Here is a 27,546-nt window from a genome sequence, read left to right on the forward strand (position 1 = left end):
GTATATCTGAGTCCTTCTGGATTATTTTTAAAGGTCCCAAGGAAGAAAACTTAAGGAAATAATAATGTTGTGGGTATAATTATTGCCAAATTCTGCCTTTTAAAAATTCTTCCCAAGTATACTTTCCTTTTAAAGATTTAGGACTGTGGTTGCTTTCATAACTTTGAAGATAAATGAGCTATATAAAATTCAATCAAAAAAAGAAGTCTTGTCATGTACAGAGGCTGACATCGTGGGTAGTCAAAGAATATGTTTAATAAAAAATAATTAAACTTCCATTTGCTCTATAGAACATCATAGAAAGTAATTTAATAAATTACAAATGACTTTTTAAGACGTTTGCTCAACTACAGAAAGCAAATTCAGACTACACAAAACACAACTGGTAAATATTGCAAATGTCCAAAAGAAAAGTTGGACTAAGACTTGTATCATGAAACCTGAAACAAGGACTATAAATACAAGGCAATAACAGCTATAATTCTTTTAGTAACTACCAACACATACTTGGATATCCTTTCAAATGCAAGTTTAGTATCATGTAATTCTACTGATTTTTTCCCTTATAACCCTTAACTCTCTACAACCATATTTGCAAGTTTGTTTGTTTTTAAAAAAACCTGATAGCTGGATAACTTTCCCCCAATCAATAATAAATAGAAGTGTCTCGAAACCCAAGAGAATGTTTAAAGTTAATATCAGCCTTAATACTTTTAAGACAGCAATTACCTTATTACATAGAAAGGGAATAACTAAGATGTTAACCAACTTCACTTGAGCATTAATTAGGAAAATACTTTATCTCATAAATTTGATATAAATTAGATTTTAGTGACAAGATCTAGGGCTTTTCCCCCTTTTTTCTTTCTTTCTTTTTTTTTTTAATTGGGGAAAGGAATAAAGATCATGTGGGTAGAAGCAGAGTGAGGGAAGGGAGCTCTGGATGGTGATGAAATACTCCATCGGCAACCTAGTGTACTGTGTTTGAAAAACTTTGGCTATCTCAAAGGTGTATTCTGGTTAAACAAAAGTGCAATATTGCAAAGGGAAGAGACTAAGTGTATAACTTATCGTTTTCATGATGAAAAATTACTATGCACTTCTCCTGGAGGGGCAGTAGAGTGACTATTGCTAAGACATTGCATAAAGGACTAGCAATTCAAAGTACTACTTTGGAAAAATACAAAAATCAATACTATCCCAATGGAACTTATATAACTTTTGTAAATACATGTAACACTGTCTCTCTAATAAGGGGCTAGTTATTTTACATACCGAAACATAATTTACTGGTAAATGTCTTGTAAAATCCAATATAATTGCTTAATTCATGACAAAGCAAGATTTCTATAATTAAAACATACTGAAAGGATTTTTTTTCCTGTGAAAGAGAAGTGGAGGACGTTTTCCACCCTAACTGTATCCCCTTGCAAACGTTATCACTGACTTATTCAAGTACCAGAAGAATGCTAACATTTATCTCTCCTTAGGATATAAGTGGTATTTTACATCCAATTCAGTTCTGTTTTATATGTATTTGCAGATAAACCTGGACCTCTACCTTGTCAGAATAATAGCAGCTTTAGAAGGAGAAATTGTATCACAAATCAAATATCAGACAAATTTTACATGGTAAATAAAGAGCTCTAAGAAAATGATCAGAAGCCTTTGGCTTCATTTTGTGGTTTACAGGAATAACTCGTATATTTTTTGAGATTATTCAAAGTGCATTTTCAAAATGGGCGGCTCAGTATATTCAATATAAACTGAACACCCAACACTGATTCTGGGCAACATTTAGTCTGCTTACACCTAGAAAAAACTCAAGATGAATTTAGACTGTTTGTACGTCACTTTACCACTGTTCTCTGTTCATTTTGGAATATTACCGTAACGTAAAACACAACTAGGAATCTACACAAATAAAGCAAACGAACAATCCTTTTACATGAAGTATGCTGTGCTGAAAGTTCTTTTCAGTGGCATTTCATGAGTTTGCCTTTTCAGAAACCTGGGAAGCAGACATTACTCATCTGAGATATAATTATTTCTAATCGGAGGCCAGACTTTGTCAAGTTAAAACTCAGTATGTCTAGCGGGTGCCAAAGTCACATGACACAGGATTATTTTATGACTCGACTTTACTAATATCAGAGTTAAGTTCAGCAAAAAGCAAGTCATATTTCTTGCCAGATTAACATGATATAGAGGATGTGTTTAAAAAACCCCTGAAAACAAGTATAGAATTAGAAACGAATGTAAACTTCCTAAACTAACTCAGCTGAGGTAACAGGTAGCCAGTTAAATTGGCTGATTGGGAAACTTATTTCTTCTTCCAAACACACTTGTACCTGAATTGGAAACATCAGCAGTGCATCAAAACACTAGAGCATTTTCATGTAATTAAAGCAATGAATGGTGATGTAGATTCTACAGCTTTCATGACATTCATTAGCTGCCCAAATTATTGCTGAGTTTTGATCTGTAAATTATAGGTGTCAAGGAGGCTGTAAAACTATATTCAAATTAAATCAGTAATATGCATAAAGTATTCTGTGTTCACTGCAAATATATTAAATATACAACTCTTATTGAGCATAATTTTCATAAAATTAACCCCCAACAAAATTATAATGCCTTTTGTTGTAATTTTACACCTTTATGTAGTTGATAGTACATACGAGTTCAAAAACTTATGAACCTTAAGAAATATTACATGCAAAATGTCTCTGAAAGCAGTGTGCACTTCTAAACAAATAACTGAAATGTTCGGTCAGTAAGCTATGGATGCACTCCACACTGGGTATTTACAATGATGATTAAAGGAAAAAAAATCCAAAGCCAGTTCATAATTTAAGCATAGTCTGGGAATCAGTCTTCGTTACTAGAATCTGAGTCCTCGGATGACGACGAGGTACTGTCAGATCCAGAGGAAGCATCGGCTTTCTCTGAACCCTCATCTGTGCTGTTTTCATTGAGAGGACTCGGCTCAGTTCCCCCTTTGTCTTCCTGATCGCTAACTCTGGAATCTTCTTCCTTTACTTCCACAGACTTAGACGAGCCTAAGCCACTGCTCTTGCTTTTCTGTACATCAAAAGTATTGGACTGGGACAAAGCTGGAATATGAAGATTAAGGCCTGGAGTGAGAAGCCCTGGATAGAGTATATTAGATAGTAGCAGTGGGTTAAGAGCTAGGGAGTTGGCAGCTGCAGCTGCATTTAATGCAGCAGTAGAGGATGTTGAAGGAGAACTTGACACAGAGTTTTCTCCACCATTCTCTGAATTTTGGCTTTCTGTCCTTTCTTTTTTTCCTTCTAGCTCCTTACAGTCATTTCCCTTTTTCTCTTCTGTTCCAGATTCTGCAGGCTTTGTCAAGAGTCCGCCCATGCCCAACAGATTTGGTAATCCAGGCATTCCTGACAGCAGCATGGGGAACATGGCGGCCACGTTTTTAGCTTCTCCTCCAGAAGAAAGGCCAGCAGGCATTCCCATCAGCCCTGCGGTTACTTGCAGTGACTGCAAGTTTTGTAGGTTTTGTTGTAAGGCCTGAAGAGTTGTGAGATCCATACCTGGAAGTAATCCATTGGCTAACAAAGGACTGCCTGCAACACTGGTAGCATTGGCAGACGCCGCCGCGGCTGTGGCCTTCGCAATTCCACTTTTAGGCCGTCTCCCTCGCCTGCTTACTTCCTCTCTCACAACAGGGCCAGTGAGAATACGTTCGTACATACTTTCTGGAAGAAACCCCTGAAAAAGAAAATCATTAGTAACAGCTATATTAAAATCAATAACTATTATCTTGTGATACAAGTAACCTATTAAAAATAGATAATTATTGCCCTAACTGGTTTGGCTCAGTGGATAGAGCATCGGCCTGTGGACTCAAGGGTCCCAGGTTCGATTCCGGTCAAGGGCATGTACCTTGGTTCCGGGCACATCCCCAGTAGGGGGTGTGCAGGAGGCAGCTGATTGATGTTTCTCTCTCATCGATGTTTCTAACTCTCTCTCCCTCTCCCTTCCTCTCTGTAAAAAAATCAATAAAATATATTTTAAAAAATAGATAATTATTAATAAACTCTGTATGTATAGCATAATCAATCATGCAAGAGATACCTTAATTTCTTATTATTTTAGTGGTTTGAAACAGCTCTTCCACCTCTCATTTTATCATGAGAGAGCAGAGAGCCTTCTAGCTTTCCTCCATATGGGGACACATGTATTTGTAGACTAATTCTAGAAAATGGAAAGTCCAAAGAAATTGTTTCTTGAGGGTTACTCCCTACACCCTTACATGTTTTATATCATGAACTGTTCTGAAAGACTAAAGAAGTGCCCCTCTTCTAACCTGGAATAACAATAAGGAAAGGACAGAGGAAGTGAGTGGGTGGTTAAGGTTAAAATGAGATGCTTCATATGAATCTTTTGACTATCACTTTGAGAATTAGGAACACAGCAAAACTGAAAAAGACACTCACCAAGGGAACAATCCCTTGGCTCAGAACTGCAGCAGCACCTGCAGACTGGAATGCGTCAAGTCCAGGACAATGGAGAACAATCTATACTTTCTTATTATTCTCCCTGACTTTCTCGGACTCAAAAATCCTAGAATTTTTAGGAGTTTAGTATCTCCAGACCAGCATTGTCCAACAGAAAGATAATTTAAGTTACATAAGCAATTTTAAATTTTCTAGTAGCAACATTAACAGGTAAAATAGAAATAGATGACATTAGTTTTAGTAATATCATCTATTTAACATAATATAAGCAAAATATTATCAGTTTAATATGTAATCTGTGAAAATTACTGAGATATCTTATTTTCTTTTTCTAAACCAAGTCTTCAAAATCCAAAGCCAGTGTTTCACTCTTACAACACATTTTATTTCAGACGAGACATATTTCAAATGCTCCATAGCCACATGGGCCTAGAGGCTACCATCTGTGACCGTTCAGTTCTAGACAGTGGTTTAAAGTCATCTCATAGGATTGTTTTTAAATTTTGTTTTGAATGGAACAACTTATTTGTCCTCTTTATATAAGCACTAGGCTCCTCAGCAGAAAACAAGACAACAAAAGTGTGCAGAGAAAAAGAACATCTCATCTGCAACTTCACCATTCAGAGACAGCCACTGCAAATGTGTCAGGATGTGTGCTTCCGTTTTTCTTTTGTACATACATACAAATTCTACAATTCTCCCGACCCCTTTTCTAAAAGAAAATGGAATCACACTGAACACAGTTATATAACCTGTACTTTTCACTGGACACCTACAGAAATAATAGCTATTATTCACTCAGCACTGACCTGGTGGTTAGGCCTGGCTATTCCAAGAGATTAACTACTACCTCATTTAACAGCCTGTGAACTTTCTCTGCCTTCTCATTAATGTGCCTCTAGGATACAATTTTTCAAATATTTGCAAGGTTTTCTAACTTATGTGTAAACTATTAGCATATTCCCAATTTTTTAATACTATATTATGACGTTTATGTAGTTCTTTCCCCACATCTGTGATTATTCTTTGTGGCATTGTTCAGAGATAAAATTAAATGGCATCTAACTTTTTAAATGATATCTGAGTTAGTGTTTATGAAATACTCACAGATTGTTTAACAACATCTCCCCATTCAGGAGCGACTCCATATTCTGAATTTTCTTTTAGGAATCTACACAAATCTTTCAGAGGAGGAGCAAATGCACCTCCAACCTGTAAACAAAAGGACTGTTACACACATAAAACACTATTACATATGGAGACACATCTTGCTTTTGTTCAGAATTTATACAGTATATTTCTTTAAAACATGTATTCTTTGAGCCTTTGACAATCTTTATTATATTAAAAAGGACTACCACAACTCATAAGGACTATTAAAATACTATTCAGGGTAGGCAAAAGTAAGCTCACAGTTGTTCATATGGAAAATAATACATTATTAGTAAATAATAATACTTGAATAAACTTTTGTGTACTCACAACTATCAACCTACTTTTGCCCACCCCTGTATAAACACGAGGAAATTTAAATTATTAATATTTTAAGTAGAGTAACTAGAATAGTAAAATAATTAATTACCATTTACTGTGTACTTAACTATGCTGGATAGGTAGTATAGCCTAGTTAAGAGGAAACTTAAGCCAATCAATAAATCTCTTTGAGCCTCAGTTTTCTTATCTATAAAATGGGAATAACACTTCTCCCATAGGGTTTTATAAAGATAAAAATATACAATTTAAGTGCTTTAGCATAGGGTCTCTGGCACATAAATATGTTACTATTATTGTTATTATTATATGCCAGGAATTGTGCTAAGGACTTGAAGTATATGATTTTAGTTCTCACTATACCTCACTGTTCACAGTGATAAATACATAAATCTGTCAAGGTTGTGAAGAGAGTGTTGTCCCATTTCATCATGGTTTCTCCACCTTTGCACTATAGACATTTTGGAATTGTGGTGTGGAGGGTGGTCCTATGTACTGTACACAGTTTATCAGCATCCTCAGCCTCTACCCACTAGAGGTCAAAAGCATCCTCCCCTAGCACTCACCCCGCTACCCCACCCCCCCAACACCCACCTCACTACTCTTGAGGGGCTATCAAAAATGTCTCCAGACATTACCAAGTACCTGGAGGACAAAACTGCCCCCTGTGGAGAACCACTGCCTTGGATGTAGTGTTCTGGGCAATGCCAAAGCTCAGGCACAGCTATGAAAAGTGCCTTCTTTATTTCATTCAACAGCTTAACCAAAGATATAAAATTATAGTCCACACCTTTCCCCACAAATCTGCTAGGTTTAACCCATTTCCAGACCTGTTAGAAAATACTGCCTAACGAATAGTGTTTTAGAGATTTCTTAAATATTGAATCCACAGAAAAGAACAGCAAAGATATAACTACCTTTCTGGCATTTCTTCTGTTAATCAGCTGGACACGTTCCTCCCCAGTGAGACTGTTGACGTCTAGTTTATTGGGGTTTCGGCAGCGATGCCTTTTTTGTTTGGGCCTCTCTTCATGGAGCTGCATTCTCTAAAAAAAAAGATGCAGAAAGAGCCTTAATATCTTCACTTGTGCAAACAGTACAAATGAGCTGATTAAAGTAATTTAATCTGATAATAATGAAGATATGTCATTCATTATAACATATCTTCTATGTTATATCTTTAATATTTCATATAGGAAAATTTACCCATTAAACTCTAAAAATATATAACCTTTAAATATTTTTATATTTAATATAACAATATTAAATAAGACTTTAAAAATTATTGCAAGAATCTTTTCCTCCAATGGTAAATTTAAACATTATTCTAAGCCATCATAAGGATAATGCATCATAATCATTCTGGATGAGAGTAGGCTCCTGACATAAAAACATTGCTAGTTCCTTCTTTAATGCCTTCAAAGACCACTGTGTCCCTAGAGCACTGCTTAAAGAAGTTCTCAATAATGCTGGGACAGCTTCCTCGAAATTGGAGAGTTCTTCACTTCTTTTCCTGGTAAATTTCACCCGAAACATCAGATTTTCTCTGGGCTCTGACTCAATTTATATGTGTGCTAGGTGGGCTAGTGGCTTTCATTTCTCGTCATCTCACCGACAGATTTTCTTATCTCTTCTCATATAATCGTCACAATACTCAAAGACGTTATTCTTATTTTAGAAATGAGACTCCAGGCTCAGAGTTCATCTCCCTCAAGGTCCTGCAGCCTGTGAGTGGCAATATCTTGCAATAAAAACTTTTTCGGAGACCCTTTCCCCCTTCCCACGTGGGAGTCTGTATTTGTGCTTCAATAAATCTCCTTTGCTATAAAAAACTAAACAAAACAACTCTTTCCATGCTGCTTAGTTTTGCAACTGTCAACAAAACAGGCCTGGATGTTTGTAGCTCCTTCCAGCCAATCAGAACACTTAAAGGGACTAATGCTCAAACTCTTTAGCATGGCATACCAATCCCATCACAGCCAGGATCTAATTCAAGCTTTTCATCCAATTACTATTCCCCCACAAATTCCCTCACAAATTTGGAATATCAGACTGGTCATCGTTTTATGTATATGCCTTACACTCCTATCCTCATTTAACTTTCTTCATAATTGTTTTGTAATGCCTAGAATATGCTTCTCTGTAATAACGTGGTCAAATGCCCAGTACGTCGTTTATGATCCGTCAGTTACACGTCAACTCTATTTTCCTTCTGTCTTTCCCCAGACACTTAACTCTGCCTACACAGAGTAATCATTCTTTTATCTGCATCCATGACATTTTACATACCCCTGTTACAGTATATATACACCATGTTATAATTATTTAGCTATAGATATATCACAATAGCACATGTGATCAAGAAATCGTTCAAGTATCCTAGGAAAGTTAAACTAGTTATTATTTCATATTCTTTATTGTAATAAAAGCTGCTTTTAAAAGTGTTATTAAAATCTTAACAAAATTATACAAAATATTACAATATAAAGTTCATTTGTAGTGAAAAATAGTAAATGGATATAAGTTTAAACAATTAATAAAGATTCCTTTGCTGCAATAAGAGAAAGGTATGAGAATCTTTTAAAATAGCAACCAGCACACAATAGTTTTAATAAAAATTTACTGACAATACATATTATTTTGTAACCTGTAAAGTTACAGCGCTAAACTAACAATTCTCGTTTTTTTAATTGAAATGTTCATTCCATGACTGCTCATCAGATTAGTGAAAACCCCTCTCCTCAGAATTAGAAGAGCTTTATTTGGCCTTAAAAAAAAAAATCAAAAGGAATTAAATGAAAGCTCAAGAATTTGTGGTATCCTTTGAGAAAAACTAGAGATCTGACAGAAATTCAACAACTAAGACCGAGGGCCTCTGTTCCAGACTAGTAGGTCATTTCATGGTGACAGTAATAGAAATGTAAAATACTGAACTAAATATATATTACAGATACAAATACATTAAAATATGCATTACAGATATAGCCCCATTCTAGGAACTGGAGTTTTTTTTACTTCCTTTTCATTAAACAAAAAACAAGGTAATTTTCTTTTTTCTTAATGAAATAATCATCACTCTGCATTTAGACTTCAGATTTTCATTTCTTAATCACTGACTGAATAAATATTTACAGGGAGCCAGATACTATTCTATGTATCAGGAATGATGTGCTAAGTGCTCGGGGTACAAAGGTGAATAGGACACAGTCCTTAAGAAGCTCACAGGGTAGTAGAGAGCCTCAATGGCTTATCCATTTACTATTCATAATGGAGGCAGATGGAGCAAGCCTGCTAGGGTCGTTGTATGAAGGATATACTTTACTCGTTTTCTTATTTTTATTTATTTTTATATATTTTATTGATTTTTTACAGAGAGGGATAGAGAGTTAGAAACATCGATGAGAGAGAAACATCGATCAGCCGCCTCCTGCACACCCCCTACTGGGGATGTGCCCGCAACCAAGGTACATGCCCTTGACCGGAATCGAACCTGGGACCCTTGAGTCCGCAGGCCGACGCTCTATCCACTGAGCCAAACCGGTTTCGGCTTACTCGTTTCCTTAATAAAGTACAGAGAAATGTCAAGGGAGATGGGCACAAAATTTGGTACATCAGTATCTGTAAGTAACATATTGCAAAATGAAATAATAGGTTTCTATGAGTGAGAAGAGCCAAACGCTCATAAGGTAGTGAGTAGTATTTCAGGGATATGGAAAAAGGAAATGAAACATAACGATTCTGCCCTAGCTGGTTTGGCTCAGTGGATAGAGCATCGACCTGCGGACTGAAGGGTCCTGGGTTCGATTCTCGTCAAGGGCACATGCCCAGGTTGTGGGCTCGACCCCCAGTTGGGGGCGTGCAGGAGGCAGCTGATTGATTCTCTCATAATTGATATTTCTATCTCTCCCTCTCTGAAATCAATAAAAACATAAAATAAAAAAAGAAATATAATGATTTTCATCTTTGATTAATGTAACTAATTGTACATATAGAGACACAGCTGTATCCTTATAACTTGAAGAAGAGCTCAAGAGTAGTAGTTTATTTATCTTTATTAAATCTTTATTGTTGAAAGTATTACATATGCCCCCTTTTTTCTTCCATTGACCCCTTGTAGCCCGCCCAGAAGTACTAGTTTAGAAACTGAATTTAAGACTTACTAGCTGTGAGGCCTTAGACAATGTACTTGAAATTTCCTTATCTATAAAATAGTCATAACAATGCCATTTTGATAAAGTTGTGTTAAATGATATAATACATGTTAAGTGCTAAGTGTAAAGACAAGCACACAGCTAAATCTCAATAAATGTTAGCAATGACCATTATTATTATTTTAAAACGAGCTCCTTGAGGGAAAGGACTGGAAGTTCTATGTCTCTACAGCCTGTACTGGGTCTAGCAGTACTCTGTGTTATCAAAGGTGATTTTTCTTGTTAAATACTTGTGGAACGCAGAATGGAAAAATGAAAAATGACACTGGATTGTATCATGGAAAAGGTTGTGATAATTTCTTTCTGTGAATTTTCCTCTAAGTTTTGGGCAGAATATATATTTAATATAAGTGGGTAAGAATTTAAGCTTCATCATTAGAGGTTTGGTAAATCATAGAAACAACATATACCAAGATTTGTAAAGGATCACCTACAGGAATAAAAGCTCCTAAATCTTCCACATAACCTGGGTGCTCCTTAAGCCATTTTTCCAAATCCTTTCTCTTCGGTGCGTCATCACCAGCAAGTCTTGTTCCATCTTTCAGGTGAATAACTGGGACTGGACTTTCTGTATCAGGAATGCCTTGAGGCTGAGGATAGGACAGTGCTGGGTTTATCCCTGGAGTAATTTGTGAGGTGGTTAAGCCCAAAGAAACCTGGAGAAAACACCAAATGAAAATTTTATTTCCATGCTTTATTATTCTAATTTTGTTCTACTAAAAGATTCCTTTTGAACAATAAAAAAGTAAGTTGTTTAAAAGTCTGCAAAATCTTTCAAATTTAAGGTTTTCATGAATCTTGGCAAAGTGTGGAATTCTACTGAGATACAATCTAAAACTATGTAGTGTACTTCTAATTTACTAATTATTAGTCTACAAAACATTCACAAACAGGAATATAATAGTTTCTTTGGTTGAGTTTTGCACTCAGGGATCATTAGTTTTTAGGTATGGTTTTACTTACATGATTAGGTGGTTTATTTTTGTTAAAAAAGAGGATGTCAACACCTTCTACATTCTTCCTCCTTCCCCGCCTTTTTTTGACTATAGGCTGGTTGTCTAATATAACTCCATTGGCACCAGCAGCAGATTGATTGGAAGTACCTAATCAAATTTAAAATGAAAAATAGTGATAAAAATCTTGTTCTTAAACATATTAAAAGCAATCACTTTTTTAAATACATGGAAGTGTTAGTTCTAGTTTATATGTCTTAAATCAAGCAATTCTTATGACTAAAAACACCAACGATTTGTCATTTAAAAATTTGGAGCATTATAAATTTAGGCCTCTTTTAACCTTTGATTTATTTACTCACCTCCCCCCCCTCAGATATTCACTTATCTTCTTGTACTTCCCCTTTTAGAGGGAGAAGCATGCCTTTCTTGTGTACAAGATAAACCTTTCCCTTTTCTTTGAATCCATTTATTCCTACTTTTGCAAGCAGCTTGTTTTATAACGTATCTTTGCTTCCTTGTGCCAAAATGTCTTGTTCTACATTAAATTCTTCTAAACTTAAAAAAATAGCCTAACTCAAACAAATGAAAAATGAACTTCTGCCTTTTTTTACATAAAATGTTTAAAAGGTTTGTCTCTATTGTGTTCCTCTTTATTGCAATGAACTCATTCCTGAATTTTCCATAGTCCATTCTGCCCCTGCCTACTTAAGGTATTTTCTTTAAGATCACCACTAACTGTTTAGTTACAAAATTACACTGACCTTTCTCGTTCCTTATTTCAGTCGGCACTTGATCAAACAAAAAATGTTTGAAAGACATATAAATGAAACAGTTCCATTCATTCAGTCATTCCAATCTTATATAATAAAAGGCTAATATACAAATTGTCCCCATGGGTGGGAGTTTGACCGACCAGGAGTTAGATGTGCACTGACCACCAGGGGGCGGCGCGGAACATGGTGGGTGTCAGGGATGTGATGCTGGCAGTGGGCGGCAGTGGAGGCACTGGCAGCCCCATGGGCCCTGAGGAGAGTGGGACCATGGCAGGATGGTGGAGCAGGTGAACAGGTGGCACCAGGCCAAGGCGGGTGCAAAGGGAGGCCTGGGCCAGCAGTCAGCAGAAGCTAGGGACCCTACCTGTGCACGAAATTTCGTGCACTGGGCCTCTAGTAAGTAAATGTTTATCAAATACCTACGTACAAGGTACTATGATAGTTGAAAGAAGAGTAAGAATGCAGTTCCTTTCTTTAAAGAGTTTTATACAATCTAGAGCACTCTTACTAAAAGAAAGTATTATTAAGGATCAGATCTTTGTTTTAAATGGTTCACCGCTGTAGTGTGAAATATATTTTCAATCATTCAGGGAGAATTTTGTGAGCAAGTCCTGTGAATCCCTGAAATTAGCATACCCTTTGGTTGGCTGTGCAACCTTATAAAAATTAACTACCTTCCTACTTCTCAGTTTCAAAAAAGTGCCTAAATTCAAATCATAGGGTAAAGAATAACTAATTGCAATGATTAAACATCATTTCTGCATATAAATGGTTTTATTATGGCCACACAGTAAATTTTATTATAAGCAGATTAACAAATTATTATAGGATTTGAAAATTCTTTCACTATAGTATATTCTACCTATAATAATAAACTTTCTTAATTTAATGTACCACTTTAAAAAATACTATTCTATTTTATAAGAACTTTTCATGGCTTCCTATTCTAATGTAAATGAAATGTCTTACATTAATCCCCATTCCTGCATGAACACTAAAACCAATCCCCCCCCCCCCCCCCCAGCTCAGCTTTTTTGTTGCTGTTGTTAATATATTTTTATTGATTTCAGAGAGAAAGGGAGAGGGAGAGACAGAAACATCCGTGAGAGAATCATTGATCGGCTGCCTCCTGCATGCCCCCAACTGGGGATCGACCTCGCAACCTGGGCATGTGCTCTATCCACTGAGCCAAACCAGCTAGGGCCCCAGCTCAGTTTTTTATGTTGCCCATAACCAAGACTCACCTTCCTAAGTAGGCTCTGATCTTACACAAATCTCTCTCCAGTAACAATCTTTTTCCTGCCCGTGTCCCATGAAAATAAAAGACCATTCTTTCAGGGATGAGACATAAATTATTCCTGTATCTTGTGGCTACCTTCACTACACTGTCTCTATAATCTTTCCAAAGCTTCTCACTTTAACTTGCTCTACCAAACACCATTCACGTGTGACTTAGGTGTTTTTCTTTAAATTTATAATTTATTCTCATGTTGAAATACTATTTGAACTCTTATCTGAATAAAGGTACTTGATAAAATTATATTTTCACCCAAATATATAAGCTCCCAAAACTACATTGGCCTCTATGCTTTAACATTAAAGGACAAATGAATTTTTATTCTGAGAGCAGATAAAAGAGGCTTTGGAAATGACAGGAAATACTTCACGCTAAGGTGGTTACTACCAGGATATTCACCTGACACGGGCGTACACTTTGCAACACTGGCGAGGCTGGTCTCGGATGCAACCTGGAGCTCCCGCAGCCGAGGGAGGTGCTGCTGCTGGCCCAGCCCACAGTCCTCAGTGTCGGGTGGCCTTTTCTGAGCAAATCCTTGCTTCTGAAATGTCAGCTTCAAACCACCTTCCTGGGAAACAATCACCATTATTAAGTAAGGAACAATTTACATAATCTCATTGCAGGATACCTAGAGAAATGTTTTACTTAGAAAAAGTGAAGTAACCCTGAAACATTAAGTTATCTCTCTTTTGCTCACAAATCAATTGAAGAAAACATTAAATCAATGTCTATCTGAAATGGAAAAAAATATCCAGGCACTATACACATTTTTATGAGCAAAACAAAGTTTTTCACATGACCAGTACATTGTAACTTTCAGCTATGGACATACATCTCTATATACGTTATTCAAATGACATTTTAGAGAGTGTAAGACACTGAGTAGTAAATTGTGCTTCAAAAATCACATAGAAAAAAATGAAAGGTTACTGAAAACAGGGCATGCTAAATGTTTAAAACAGAAAGTGCACTGACATACCATTGAAAGATTATATAGAAGAACCGAAACATTAGAAACTGTCAGACTGTTTAAGAAAGCATCTTGATCAGCAGAAGGACTATTTTCAGAAGTATAGGTAGAGAAACATATTTAATGATGATCCCTCTAGTAGAGTATTCAAGTTTAATAACCTGGATATCAAAAGGAAAATAATCCAAATACCAGAAAACAAGTATGTGAAGGAAGTTAAGAGTAAGAGCAGGCAGCCATTTGCAGGAAAAGCATGCTGCACACCACAATCGCAACCAGGCCCTAGGGCAATAAAAATACACATACGTCTTTGATTTTCACTGTAAACTCCTTTTCTCGTACATGCTTCTTCACCTTTGACATCTGTGCTGACTGATCATGTTCTTCCTTCACACTGGCACGGGGAGGAGTGGGCACACTGGGCTCGCGAAGCTCTGTGGCTGCACCAGGGCTGTCCAGCAGCTTTGTGGTATAGAAAGAAGCCACTGTGTTGGCATCGTAACTTCTTCTAGCTGAAGGCCACTTCCCTTTCAGAACTGTTTGACAAATACTGTCCAGCCGGTTGATCATCACACGATCCTGGAAGAGCATACCACATCAAAGTTTAATTTGAATAATTAGGCCAGACCTTTGAATGCCAAATGGCTCCAAGCCTGGATGCAGCTAACGCTAACAACAGATGTGTATTTGGTATGCATATTCTCAGACACATATCATAATTCCATATGAAGTTATTCAAACACAAGTTCCCACTGGTGAAGTTAAAAAATATTATATTATAAAGATTCTTTTCTATACTTTTGTTTTTATAATGACAAAAATAATACAGGTTCCCTGTAAAAATATTCAGACAACACAGAAGTACATAAAAGAGCAGATAGTTCTCTATTCCTCCACTTCCCAACATCACTTCCAAAGGTAAATAGTCTTGTACTAGTCTAGTCATATACTGGAAGAATTAGTTTAATCCAATCGAAACTCTTACCACTTAAATGACCTTTTTCCCCCTTGGGTGAGAACTTGCTATGATTAATTTCTCCAAGGAGGCTCAGTTGAAAGCACTCACTTAATAAAGAAGCACTTGAATATTAATTTCTTTATGAACAAAATAATTCATTTTCTTTTACTCTAGATCAGTGGTTGGCAAACTCATTAGTCAACAGAGCCAAATATCAATAGTACAACGATTGAAATTTCTTTTGAGAGCCAAATTTTTTAAACTTAAATTTCTTCTAACACCACTTCTTCAAAATAGACTTGCCCAGGCCGTGGTATTTTGTGGAAGAGCCACACTCAAGGGGCTCGCGAGCCGCGGTTTGCCGACCACTGCTCTAAACATTCTAAGGTTATACTGAGAAACATATACATTTAAGTAGACCTAATTTATTTGACAGTAGTACTTGATATTTTTAATACTGACACAAAAACGTTATCCTTCATTTTGAGTGACATGTTTTTCTACATAATAAAGCAATATAGAAAAATACTAAAAAAAGAGAACTGTTTCAACAAGGAACTATTAATTTACCTTTGGCCAATAGGAAGCTGCCAGCATGTATCCACTGTGTAAGATGTAGGCAGACTCTGGTGTCCCATTGTTCATCTGGAAGCTGTCCTGGGTCTCATCCTGGGTAGTGCTCAGTGATGCTACGCTTTCTTCATCGTAGGCTTTCATGTGAGGGGTACCTCCTGCTAACAACAATTGAAACTGTCTAAATCAGACTGCATAAATCTGTTGTACATAAACTTCAAATCTCATATAATTATTCAGATATATCTGAAAAAGTTAGAAGCAAAAAATGGGGCAAAAAGGGAAAATTCAAGTAGAATACAATACTCATTTTAAAAATTAGCACAAAAGTAAAATAAATGACACTAAGAAGTTTGAGGACAGAGGGTTAACAGAACATCCTTTAATGCATAAGAATCTGACCCTCATTTAACTCTCTAGATCTGTTTCCCCAATACAGGTAAACAACAGGTTGATAGCCTATTTCTGGACTGAGAGAATCATCAATATCTGATGGGGATACTGTAACTCTCGAGGAAAGGACTGTTATAAATTGGGTGCGTCCCATGGGGCAGCCCTGAAATGTGTGCCTATGCAGCTACTATGGGAGATTCCAGCCTCTGTGAGGTATGGAGGTTCTTTAAGCCTGAGTGTCCACTGTGCCCACGTGATGTTCACTCACTTACTTGTAGCCGAACTGGACTGCTGCCAGGGTGCCTGCACAAGAGGACCACTGCCCACTCCTCTGCTGATAGTTCCTATCCTGCATCTTCCTGAGTAGACAGCTGCCAAGTAGGGCCTAGGACACTCTTATTGGTCTGACTGCTTACTCAAAGAATCCTGGTGGCTGTTATAGAACATTATTTTCGTTTGTTCACTGATCAACTTGTTCCAGTAAAACTATAATACTAAATTTAAGGCAATCACAAGGAAATAAAATTACCGTGTCATATCACTAATATCTGTTTGACAAACTCAGTTGGCAATGCAAATTAAAGTAATTCTAGTTTCCTTTTCAATAGTGCTTCTCTACGAATATCTGTAGACGTAACATTTAAGCTAACAATTTTAAACACCCTTAAGTTATCAAAACCAATTTTTTTCCTTTTCATCTGTAACCCTGTCTTAAAATAGCAACAGCAATTTATGCATATACCTCGCTTTTGGACTTCCTCTTCTTCACTGTCACTTTCTTCTGATGACGATGAAGAGGAGGAGGAGGAGGAGGAAGATGATGAGGACGAAGACGATGCCGAAGAACAAGAGGAGGATGAAGAAGAACTGGAGCCTGAACGAGAGTGGGAACAAGAGGAGGAGGAAGACGAGGAAGATGATGATCTGGAAGAACAGGAGGACCTCTCGGAATCAGAGTCAGAATCCGAACTAGATGCTGGCCCTCTTTTGTGGAGGCGCTGTTTGGTAGACGCAGGGTTTGGAGTCAGGGGTTCTGTTCTGGCGGCAACCATGCGTCTATCTGCTTCCCCTTTTCCGCCAGATTTCTGGTCTCCAGCAGCCTGCGGTAAAACACCATTCTTTGGACTTACAGGCTCAGACTTTATTAGTGTCCTGGTTTCCTCAGAAGACATGGATTCTTCTTCAGAAGACTGAGGCTCCTCTTTAAGGTTTTCATTTTTAACTTTCAGATCCTCTAGAACAGTACCTTTAGCATCTAGGATCCTAGGTAGAGAGGTAAGAGGAGAAGCAGAAAGTGCTACTTGATATTGCTGTAAAAGTGGCGTGGAGGTCCTTGAATGAGCCATCCTGTTCTGACTGTAGTTCCTCTGTGCTGCCATAAATGAGAGTTCAGGATCACGAAGGATGTGATAGTCTGTTCGGCTCACCCCATGTTTAGCGGCTCCAATAAGCAAGTCCCTATCATGAGGGCCACATTCCCACCAGACTGGCAAGTCTGGATTTGGATGGCAAAGCTTCAAGCGTTCACACAACTGCGGATGGCGGAGCGCCTGTTCCCTTACTTTCCTTAGAAGTTCAATGCGATACAAAGTCCTAGAAGCACGTTCTTCTGTGATGGGCTGAATAAAAATATTTGGATCCACCAATTCTATATTAAAACAGAGCAAAGATATTAACATAAAAAATACTTTATTATAGACTTAAAACAAATAATGCAACTTCTAAAGTGTACCTCTACTTCATTATCACTATATAGTTTCCATAGTTTCTTTTCAAAATGAGAATATAAGGTTTAAAAAGAAGTACCAAAAATCATATAACATAAAATATATGAATATTGGATCTACACAAAGTAAAACATTATGAATTTTTGGAAGTACATTAATATAAATAGGAATTTACTTTTAAGAAATTCCTCATGAATCATGTCTTACTATTCTGTGCCTTAATCAAAGAGCAAAACTTAGTTACCTCACTTATAAATATAAATTAAAACTGTTAAATGCCCCATAAACAAACTTAAGTCCACATATCCCTAACTCCATGAGGGAACTCAGGCAATTGCAGAGAACTCACCAAAGGCTTTCTTACAATTTGAAGAAAACATGGGGACATTTCGTCAAACACTGTATGAACTACTAGCTTCAGATAAGTCAGTTTTAACAGACTATCTTTATTCCTTTTGATGAGGTCATATCTTTGTCAGCAGACATACTGGCAAAGCAAGGATCTATAGAAATCCCTGATTGGTTTTTGCAACTTTTCTGAAAGTCGTTCAAAATAAAAAGGTAAAAAAAACAAAACAAAACATGGACTACGCAAAAATCAATATGGAACAGCAAACAAGAGTGTGGGAGTATCTATTCTACTTCTAAGATTTGAACAGGAGGTGTACAGTGCCCAACAAGTGCACACATCCCATTAGTAAGTAATTAGGGTTATATAAGAAATAACATTATTACTTTTTCACTCAATTTATGCTATATTTTCAAGCAATTACTAGACTATTAGAACACAGAAACTTTTTTAATTTTTTTTTAATGTTTTATATTTTATTGATTTTTTTACAGAGAAGGGAGAGGGATAGAGAGTTAGAAACATCGATGAGAGAGAAACATCGATCAGCTGCCTCCTGCACACCCCCTACTGGGGATGTGCCCGCAACCAAGGTACATGCTCTTGACTGGAAACGAACTTGGGACCCTTCAATCTGCAGGCCGACGCTCTATCCACCGAGCCAAACCAGTTAGGGCAGGACACAGAAACTTTTTAAGTCCTTTGAACCTAATTATTTATTAAACAGAACTATTAGGCCTCAGGTGCTGTGAAAAACTCAGCGACATTAAGGGCACTGTGAACTGAGGAAGTTTGGGAAACTGAGCTAAGTAAATAAAATCTCACAAGTCTAATAAGAAAAAGCTACCTTTTCAATCATCATTTAGTAACTAACCCTGCCCTTTTCTTTTAAAACTGGATGAACTTATCTACATAGCTTTACATTGCTGGTCAGAATTAAGAAGATAAAAAAGGAAATGAGGGCCTCTTGGCAACCATCAATAATGGGAGACACAGTACTATGCATTATCCATCTTTTAAACCCCATTTATGGTTACAACAGACCTTAACTAAGACTAAAATCTACTCTGAATTATATGTTATTTGGGTAATCAAGTGATTGGCTACTCTATTTAGTGAATTGACAACAAATCTGTTGGGGGTGGGGGGGAAGGAAACCAAGTCATGGAATTTAAGTCCTTTTATAATACACTTACTATGAAATAGGAGTAGGAAGCCAATGGCTTCAGGAGCCAGAACTCTTAATCAACAAAGAATGACGATAGCAGCTCACAACATAGCATTACTAAGTGGAACTGCTGACAGTGTCAAAAACCATGAAGTACATACACCCCAGAACAGTCCCTTAGATGAGCATTAGCACCTGGGATTAGCTGTCTTTTTTGAAGGCCCTGGGTGATTTCATCTTACTAAAACTCTTTAAAATGTCCTTTGAGTTGAAGGCCTCATTCCCTGCAAAATAATGCATGTAAACACGCCCTCTAGCATAGCTCCTATCAGTTCCTATGGGCTAAAAATGTAAGTTAGTGCTGTTTACTAAAAGCTATCCTTCATCCGCTACCTCCCCCAATCATAAATCTAATAAAACACTAGCTATTTTCTCAAAATGTAATGTGCACCTTTATTCTCTTTAGATCTCATTTTAATAGGAAGAAAGAATTGGGGATCTTTTGGCATACTTTATTTACAATTCTGGAAAAATGCTAACTTGTTTAATTAGACAATATTGAAAATTTCAGATTTTATTAACTAATGTCACCCCAATAAATTCAATAAAAAATAATAAAAGAAAATTTCGTAATGTTAATGATTTTGCTTCTTTGACCAAAACAAGGGGGAAAAAAGAAATTTTATACATACCTTCTTTGGAAGGAAGACGGCAAACCCTCCGACACATAGACATGAATGCATACAAATATTTCTCCAAGCTATCGTCAGTTTTCTTGTGCAGCCTAGCCATAGCTCTAAATTTTGTCCAATCAAATTGACCTCTATCAGGATCAAATACCACTCCAAATGTAGACACCACTCTGTAAAAGTCAGCTTCTTCTCTTCTTGTCCATCTATTTTGAATCAGATGAAAGAAAAAGTCATACTGGTTACTGAAATAAAATGCTGAATATAATAACCAGAATAAACACTTAAAATGCTGAATATAATGATCAGAATAAACACTTAAAACACTGCAAGTACCTAACACTTTAAAGGCTTAAATCCAGGGGTATTTTCTTGTAAATACATTTAAAAATACTAGTTGACTCATCCATCCAACCAACCATGCTTCTTTTCCTTCAGACAATAATAGTTTTTTTGCATATTTATGTGAGAAAATACGCACAAGATACGAGATTATATGATATGATGACCCTACCTTCAGGAAAAAGATAAAACATTTAAAACATGTTTATTGTATAAAGTAGAAACCAAAGACTATTAGGAGAGCACAGGAGAAAGAAGGATCAGTTTAGACTTGCATGGTGAGATAAAGTATTACAGAGTGGTATTTAAAATGGAACAAGCTAAGATTAGCAGGGAATGTAAGAAAGAGGGCACCAAATAAGCAAGGTAGGAAGAAATCTACATTTTGGGGGAGATAGTATTCCAGATTGACAAGGAGATGGCTCATACTGGGAACAGATTAGGAAACACTCTAAATGCCTGTCTAAAAATAGTCTTTATTCAATAGAGATACTTAAGAGGGTAATATTTAACTCACACAACTGTTGTGTAAATTAGAAAAAGCACATGAGAAAGTCCTTTGAAGAACATTAACAGGTGACTTTTTTTTTTTTCATACTGATGCATTAAGAAGACTAATGTAATGATGTTATAAAAACTGTCAGTCTGGGAAACCAATGAAGTCATATGAATCTTGCAACAGTGTGATAAAAGTAAGAATGGAAAAAAAGGATGAACTGGAAGAGTGCACAGAGAGAAAACAAAACAAAACATATCACAGTGCCTACCTTCAAAGAATTTACAACTTAGGAAGACACAGAAAGGGAAAAATAAATGTCATTATAACATCTTATATTATTGTGACAAGTGAGTCATTTATTTATATGAGTGCTATAAGAGTGCAGAAAACAGAGAGAGTACTGGAAGCTGAACAGGTTGAGAAAAAATTAGTACTATAAAGGCTTGGACATGTGTTGAGCTCTGAAGGATGGAGTAGGTATGGACTAGAGAGTAGGAAAAAGAATTTTATTACAGGTGATAGGGTGTTGAATCAATACTGAGGAGGTCATTCTGGCTGAGAACAATAGTGGATAAAACTAGAAATGCACAATGATGCCTAAATTGAATAAGGAGTCACTGAGTATCATAATAAAACTGGTATCTTAGGAAGACTAATCCAGATCCCACAGACTGAGGAAAATATATGTGGTGGAGTAAAGATGGCCAAAAATTATTTGCCAATCTTCTCATTGAGAGGTATAATCTATTTCTCTTTCCCTTAAATCTTGGTTGGCCCTGTTGACATTTTTTGACCAACAGCAGGTGACAGAAGTGGCACTTTGTAATGCTGAGGCTTGCCCGAAAGAAATCTGCAGTTTCTGCCTCTGCCACTAGGAAGGTTCCCTCTTCGATTTGAGCCCCCAGCTGGCAGCCAGTCAGCCATGGGAATGAGGCCACTTCAGACATTCCAGCCAATACCATGAGAAGCACAACTACCTGGTCAATACAATTAAATGTGAGAAATAAAAAGCTAATATTGTTTTAAGTCATCATGTTTTGGGCTGGGTTGTGATATGGTGATAGATAAAAGAAATAGTTACAGAGTTAGTAGTATTTGAAAATTATGTCTAGAATCGCTAAAATCTAAAGTTTCAGACTAAGTAAACTCTGGTTACAATGATGAATTGCAAATGGGGGAAAAATACACACCAAAAGACAAAACAAACAAACAAAAAAAACACCACCAAAGAAACCCCCAACAACCCTGATTCAACTCCCAGAGAATATCCAAGGATCACATTTAATAAGGGGGCCAGGTTATTGCTAAACATTCCTATTCTTTTCTGTGTACTCTATCACTTTTAGAAGTTAAGTTTTTGGGATGTGAGAAGTTTGCCTGTTTTCTTAACAAGGTCTCTTGTAAGAAGTTCTACCATCATTTGTTCCCCTTTAACACAGTAGTTCCAAGGGTTCTTTCTGTGTATAAAGCATAGATAGATTTGTCTTTCATAGACTCTAATATTTCATAGAAGTCACAACTTAAAATAAGACAGAATGGAATTTATTTTATGTAATTTAAAAGTGTCATTGATAATTCTTAAGCTTGCTCAGCATTTTCATTTTTTTTCACATCAAACTGGTCATAAACATGACAAAAGAATGAAGAACTGACAAGTATGGCTAGTAACCATAAGCTGCAATAATCTTTACTAGTTTTACTATATTTGGGTATGTATTTATGCATATGTGTATATGTTTTGTTTTGACCAATTTCTCTACCCATATATGCTTTTCACAAAGTGACTAATCACACCCTAACAGCCTTCAGAATGACCAATTATATTTAGACTAGGAGCCTATTTGCAGGAAGATTCCTGCAAGCAGCCACTGCGGCCGTTGCTGTTGCCGCTGCCGCTGCCGCCCGCCACCTCCGCTGCCACCCGTCTGGCCCACCACAGCTGCCGCCCGCCCTGACCCGCCCACGCTTTCCCTCTGGCAGCCACCTTGCTTTCTGCTTTTCCTCCCTCTTCCTTCTAAGTTGTCTTCAGTCTTCACTCCTCCCTCCCTCAGTGTATGCAAATTAACCGCCATATTTGTTGGGTAATTTGCATACTCACCCTGATTGGCTGGTGGGCGTGGCTTGGGCATAGCGAAGGTGTGGTCAATTTGCATATTACTCTTTTATCCGGTAGGATACAATATAGTAAAGTGTGATTTATTATCTTACCTTTGCTGTCTTTCTATCTTGGCTGCCATTTTAGGATTAAGAGTGGCTTCTTCATAAAGAGGCTGCATGACGCTGGCAGGCACTGAGAAAGTAGGTTGGATTTGCTGGATTTGTCTATTTTTATTAGTGCGCTGATATGCAGTGATGAGACGCCTCAAACGTGTGGTTAAAGCTGATTGAGTAGGCCAATAAACTTTATCACCCTCCATCAGTTGACCATCTATATTTAAAGAAACTCATGTCAATTAAAAAAGACTAAAAAACAAAATTAAAAACAAAACCAAACACTGTGATGAAGTTTACAAAAATAGCAAAAGTTCCCTACTTTAAAACAAATTTTTCTTTCAATCTGATTATGTGAAAAATCAAGCCAAATCTCTCATCATTAAATAGTGTTAACTATAGGTATAAAAACATTACAACAAGCTTTTAAGAGCAACTCAAAATAAGTAATCACAGTGGAATAAAGAACCACATGTTATATATTTAAAAAGAACTCTACTTGAACAGAAAATACAACCTTGCATCAACAAGTCTAATCTATTTTACTAGCTGGTGAGTACTCAATGCCTTCAATGAAAAGTCAAATTGAAATCCATGAGAAGTTGAATACTGTAAACTTTTCTAATTGATCTATTCTGTATTAAACTTATCTCAACTGGAATCAAAACATTTTACAAGTCATTAGGGGGAACTTATATTTCAATAGGATAATGCTACAATCTTTAAGTTTGTATACACCCAATACAGTGCAGGATCTTACTGTCTATTTCCCGGTGTGATATTATACTTAAATATACCATCACCAAGCAGGAATCATTCACGCTAAGCAAATCTCCTCTTTAGTTCTGAGTGAAACTATGCATGGTGAGGCACGACTCCCTTGGTTCACAGGAGGTAATGAGTGTACTCTATGGACAGTGCTTTCCTATCTGGGTAGCACAAAGACCCTGCACAGCAAAGCTCTGTAGAATGTTCCCTAATGTGCATATGGAACTAATAACAAGCTGAATGAATTATTGAATTAACACTTTAATGATAAAATCTCACATATAACTTTAATAATCAAGACATAAAAAAATCAGCTTCTGTTCTATAACAACTCAGAGTCACTGAGTAAAGATTTGCAGCTAAAAATATTGTTAATTCTAAGTCAACTAGTATGTCCAATAGTCACTGCAATTGTCTTCAACAAAAATATCACATACATTTGAAGCATTACAAAAATTTATTAGTTTTTGATCTCATGGTATCATAAGAATATTAATTTACAATAATATTAAATAATTAAATGCAATTTACCTCCATCTGCTATAACAAGATCTCCTGGTGACGAAACATCATCCTTTTAAAAGAAAATAGAAATTGTCACAGGGTCATTGGGTCAAAATACAGATAAGAAGAAAAGCGAATCAAACTTTGTTAAATGATCCATTTAACAAAAATAAAAACTATAATCTGTTATTAATTCTCACCCCTTCATATTTCTCTATAGACTTTGACATTTAGACCAATCATTACTAAAATTATTTTTTTTCTATGATTACATTTAAATCAGTTTCTTTTCCTCCACCCTTTCTCTAATTGTAAAAATGCTGCAAGTTTTATTTACAACTGGTTTTTTATATCAACTCTCACATAATTTACTCATTCTCATATTTGGTTATTAGAAAACCTTCAAATCTTTTGTTTAATCCTGAACAATTTGCTTGTGCTATATACCTAATTTTTATCTGTCAACAGAGCATCTTCAATTAGGGATCGTAACATTATTATAAACTTAACATATTTATAACTTTGGTTTTATTCCAAATGACTACTAGTTTGTATTGTTTTAGAAAAGCGTAAAGTTAGATTTATCATCCCTTTGTAGGTGGGTCTTATTTTGTCTTGTTAATTTTTAACATCTTCTCTTTGTTTGGTATATCTATAGTTCCAGCAGGAATAAAGTGGATTTAATTTTATTTATCTTGATAACATTCACGTTATTGCTTGAATCTGAGAATTCATGTCTTTCATCAAATTTGGAAAAATTATTCTCCCTTATACTTTCTGGTCTCTCCTGGAATGCCTATTTCGCATACTGTAAAGACATTATCATGCTATTCTCTTTGTTTCTAAAAATTTTTTTTATGTATTCCACTGTGCTGGTTATTGATTTATTGCCTCAGCTCTAAATTTACTGCCTCTCTCAATGCCTCTTGTTAGCTCTAAGAAAATGGATGTGGGCTCTTTAAATAATTTTTTCTTAGACAGCATAATAAGTTCTGCTTGAGAGACACTGTAGGAGAACAATTATTTGACTTCCTGATTCTGGAGAGTTCCCCCACTGCTCAGCTCCCATGGCACACATGGCTCTCCCAGCGCCACTTCCTGTAGTTCAGGCGGCTATTTTAGCACCTGCTGGCCAGCAGTTTTCGCTAGAAACCTCCTCGTTGGTAGCTCCATGACTCTCAAGACCAGCAAATCCTACCTGACAGCTATAGCATCATCTAGTCTTTTAGCATGCTCTCATATATAATATGGAAATTCCTCATCTCTTTTACCATTGCCTCCCCAACTCCACAGATCGTGTGTTAGGAAAAGCACACAAAAGAAAAGCAAACAAAAGAAACCACAGAACAACTAAAATTGAGGATTTAAAAATATGATCTAAAGCATACCTCTATGTCATCTTTAAAGAAAGCTGGGGCAGGTTTGTATTCTGGATCTTCCACATCCCTATTAAAACACCAACAAATTCAATAATAATTTGACTGGACTTAAATTTCTCTTGACAAAACAAACAAATGGAATCTTGTGGGAAGGACTTTTGGTGTGTTTTAAAAATCAGACTGAAGTCTCTGTTCTTTGGCCAGGGGAAACCAAGCCATAGCTGTTATATGCCAAGTCAGAAGAAATCTAGTTTTAATTTACTCATTCTCCCATGTTCACTTTTAAATGTGGAATTATTAACTTTAACACAGTCTCTTACTTTCCTCTTTTGGTAAGACAATAAAAGGGCCTTATAAACGGTATAACGAACAACATTTTATTTCTCTTCAGTTGTAGCGTTCTTCCCTCCAATACCCCTAAAATTTTATGGCCTTAATGACCATGACTATTAGAATGGGAAATTAAAGGACTCATAAAAAAAAAGGGAGTGGGGCAGGTCCATCTCTTCCTTGATCCTACTCTGTTGAACAAGTGCTAACTTACTAGAGCTCTTAACATTAGCTCTTCTAGACTGTAAACTCCAATTCTGTTGTGACTACATTATTTGTGACATAGAATATGCTGACGTTGGCAGAGATATAGGGAATTCATGCCTTGGAGGTGCACATACCCGTCCATGTAATCATTTGCCCTCTGTTCCGCAGCCACTGCTTTTTCGTCGGGCTTCCCCACTCTTTCCAAGAAGCATAATGCCGGGTCTGCTCGGATAGTGTTATATTTCTCATAGCCTGGAGAGGTCACCAATGGTCAAAGTCAAGAAGATGAAAGAAAGATGTATGCATACAAGCATCCCTCATATGTATGGGGGATGAAGTTCCTAGACTAAAGGGACTGGATATTAAAATGATACATACATCTTTTCTAGAAATTATCACAAATAGTACATGACCTGGTATTATGTATATTTGAAAGTTTAGATTGAATTTATCTGTTAAAATGAAAAAGAGGAAAAACTGATTAAACACACACAGCACGCTTCCCATAAGAAGTCTTCCTGAGAGGTGGAGCTGTGTGAGGCTACGTCCAGGGGCACAGTGGACATAAGCCCCTAATTCTTCACGAGGAAATGCAGCGATGAAAGACACAGTTTTGAAGTGAATGCTTTATATGACATATATAGCAACATGTATGTGACTGGAATAAAGCTGCCAGTGAAAATCAATGAAGAGAACTAGCCGAGTAGCATTATATGTAGAAAAAGAGTCCACCAACCTTACTTTTCACTTACCATGTTTAAAAACTCCAATAAGGAGGGACTTATCAGCATCAAAATCCCACCATTCAGCAGGAACTTCTGAGTGGTCTGGTTCTGGGACCCAAACATCAATGTCACTTAAAAATAAATAAATAGAAGGTAACAAATTAGCAAGGGTTAATTCTCTAAGTTTGGTGAATTTTTCTTCTTATGAATTTCATTGACAAATGAGCCACTTATACAGACAGTTACACAGTTTTTTGCCTAATCATGTTACTGAAAAATATAAACAAGTTATTTCACTTACCTTGCATCAACTCCATCAAATACTTTCTGGCACTCATTTCCAATGACTTCTTGCTTTAGATAATATAGCATTCTTACACGAAGCAACACCCTAATGATGAGGAAAAAGAAGTCAAAAGATACAAAAATATTAATCATTAAAGAAAAGCCATCCATGGGGTTTAGATTAGAAAAGAATTTGTATGTGGAATTTTTATAATGAAATAATTAGTTTTGATTAAATAAATTTC

General features: G+C 36.4%; 1 protein-coding gene across 9 annotated transcripts in view; it reads right to left on the bottom strand.

Annotated features, from left to right (window-relative positions):
- The window catches only part of CHD9 (chromodomain helicase DNA binding protein 9), a gene marked incomplete at its 5' end in the record, with an annotated part of 133,666 nt that overhangs the window by 3,727 nt on the left and 102,393 nt on the right, over positions 1 to 27,546 (bottom strand). For 4 of the 9 annotated variants that reach the window (XM_079759872.1, XM_079759877.1, XM_079759879.1 and 1 more), the window contains 16 exons: positions 238 to 3,747; positions 5,604 to 5,708; positions 6,905 to 7,033; positions 10,633 to 10,854; positions 11,162 to 11,301; positions 13,624 to 13,792; positions 14,501 to 14,773; positions 15,723 to 15,886; positions 16,861 to 17,766; positions 20,055 to 20,257; positions 23,101 to 23,320; positions 24,403 to 24,445; positions 25,764 to 25,821; positions 26,426 to 26,543; positions 27,044 to 27,147; positions 27,318 to 27,407. In XM_079759872.1, coding sequence (XP_079615998.1) covers positions 2,872 to 3,747; positions 5,604 to 5,708; positions 6,905 to 7,033; positions 10,633 to 10,854; positions 11,162 to 11,301; positions 13,624 to 13,792; positions 14,501 to 14,773; positions 15,723 to 15,886; positions 16,861 to 17,766; positions 20,055 to 20,257; positions 23,101 to 23,320; positions 24,403 to 24,445; positions 25,764 to 25,821; positions 26,426 to 26,543; positions 27,044 to 27,147; positions 27,318 to 27,407 — 3,820 coding nt within the window. In that variant the 3' untranslated portion in view covers positions 238 to 2,871. Of the gene's footprint in view, positions 1 to 237; positions 3,748 to 5,603; positions 5,709 to 6,904; positions 7,034 to 10,632; positions 10,855 to 11,161; positions 11,302 to 13,623; positions 13,793 to 14,500; positions 14,774 to 15,722; positions 15,887 to 16,860; positions 17,767 to 20,054; positions 20,258 to 23,100; positions 23,321 to 24,402; positions 24,446 to 25,763; positions 25,822 to 26,425; positions 26,544 to 27,043; positions 27,148 to 27,317; positions 27,408 to 27,546 lie in introns of those variants that run through there. The other 5 variants (XM_079759874.1, XM_079759878.1, XM_079759876.1 and 2 more) reach the window with 4 other exon arrangements.

Source organism: Cnephaeus nilssonii (assembly GCF_951640355.1).
Source record: "Cnephaeus nilssonii genome assembly, chromosome: 20".
Lineage (NCBI taxonomy): Eukaryota > Metazoa > Chordata > Mammalia > Chiroptera > Vespertilionidae > Cnephaeus > Cnephaeus nilssonii.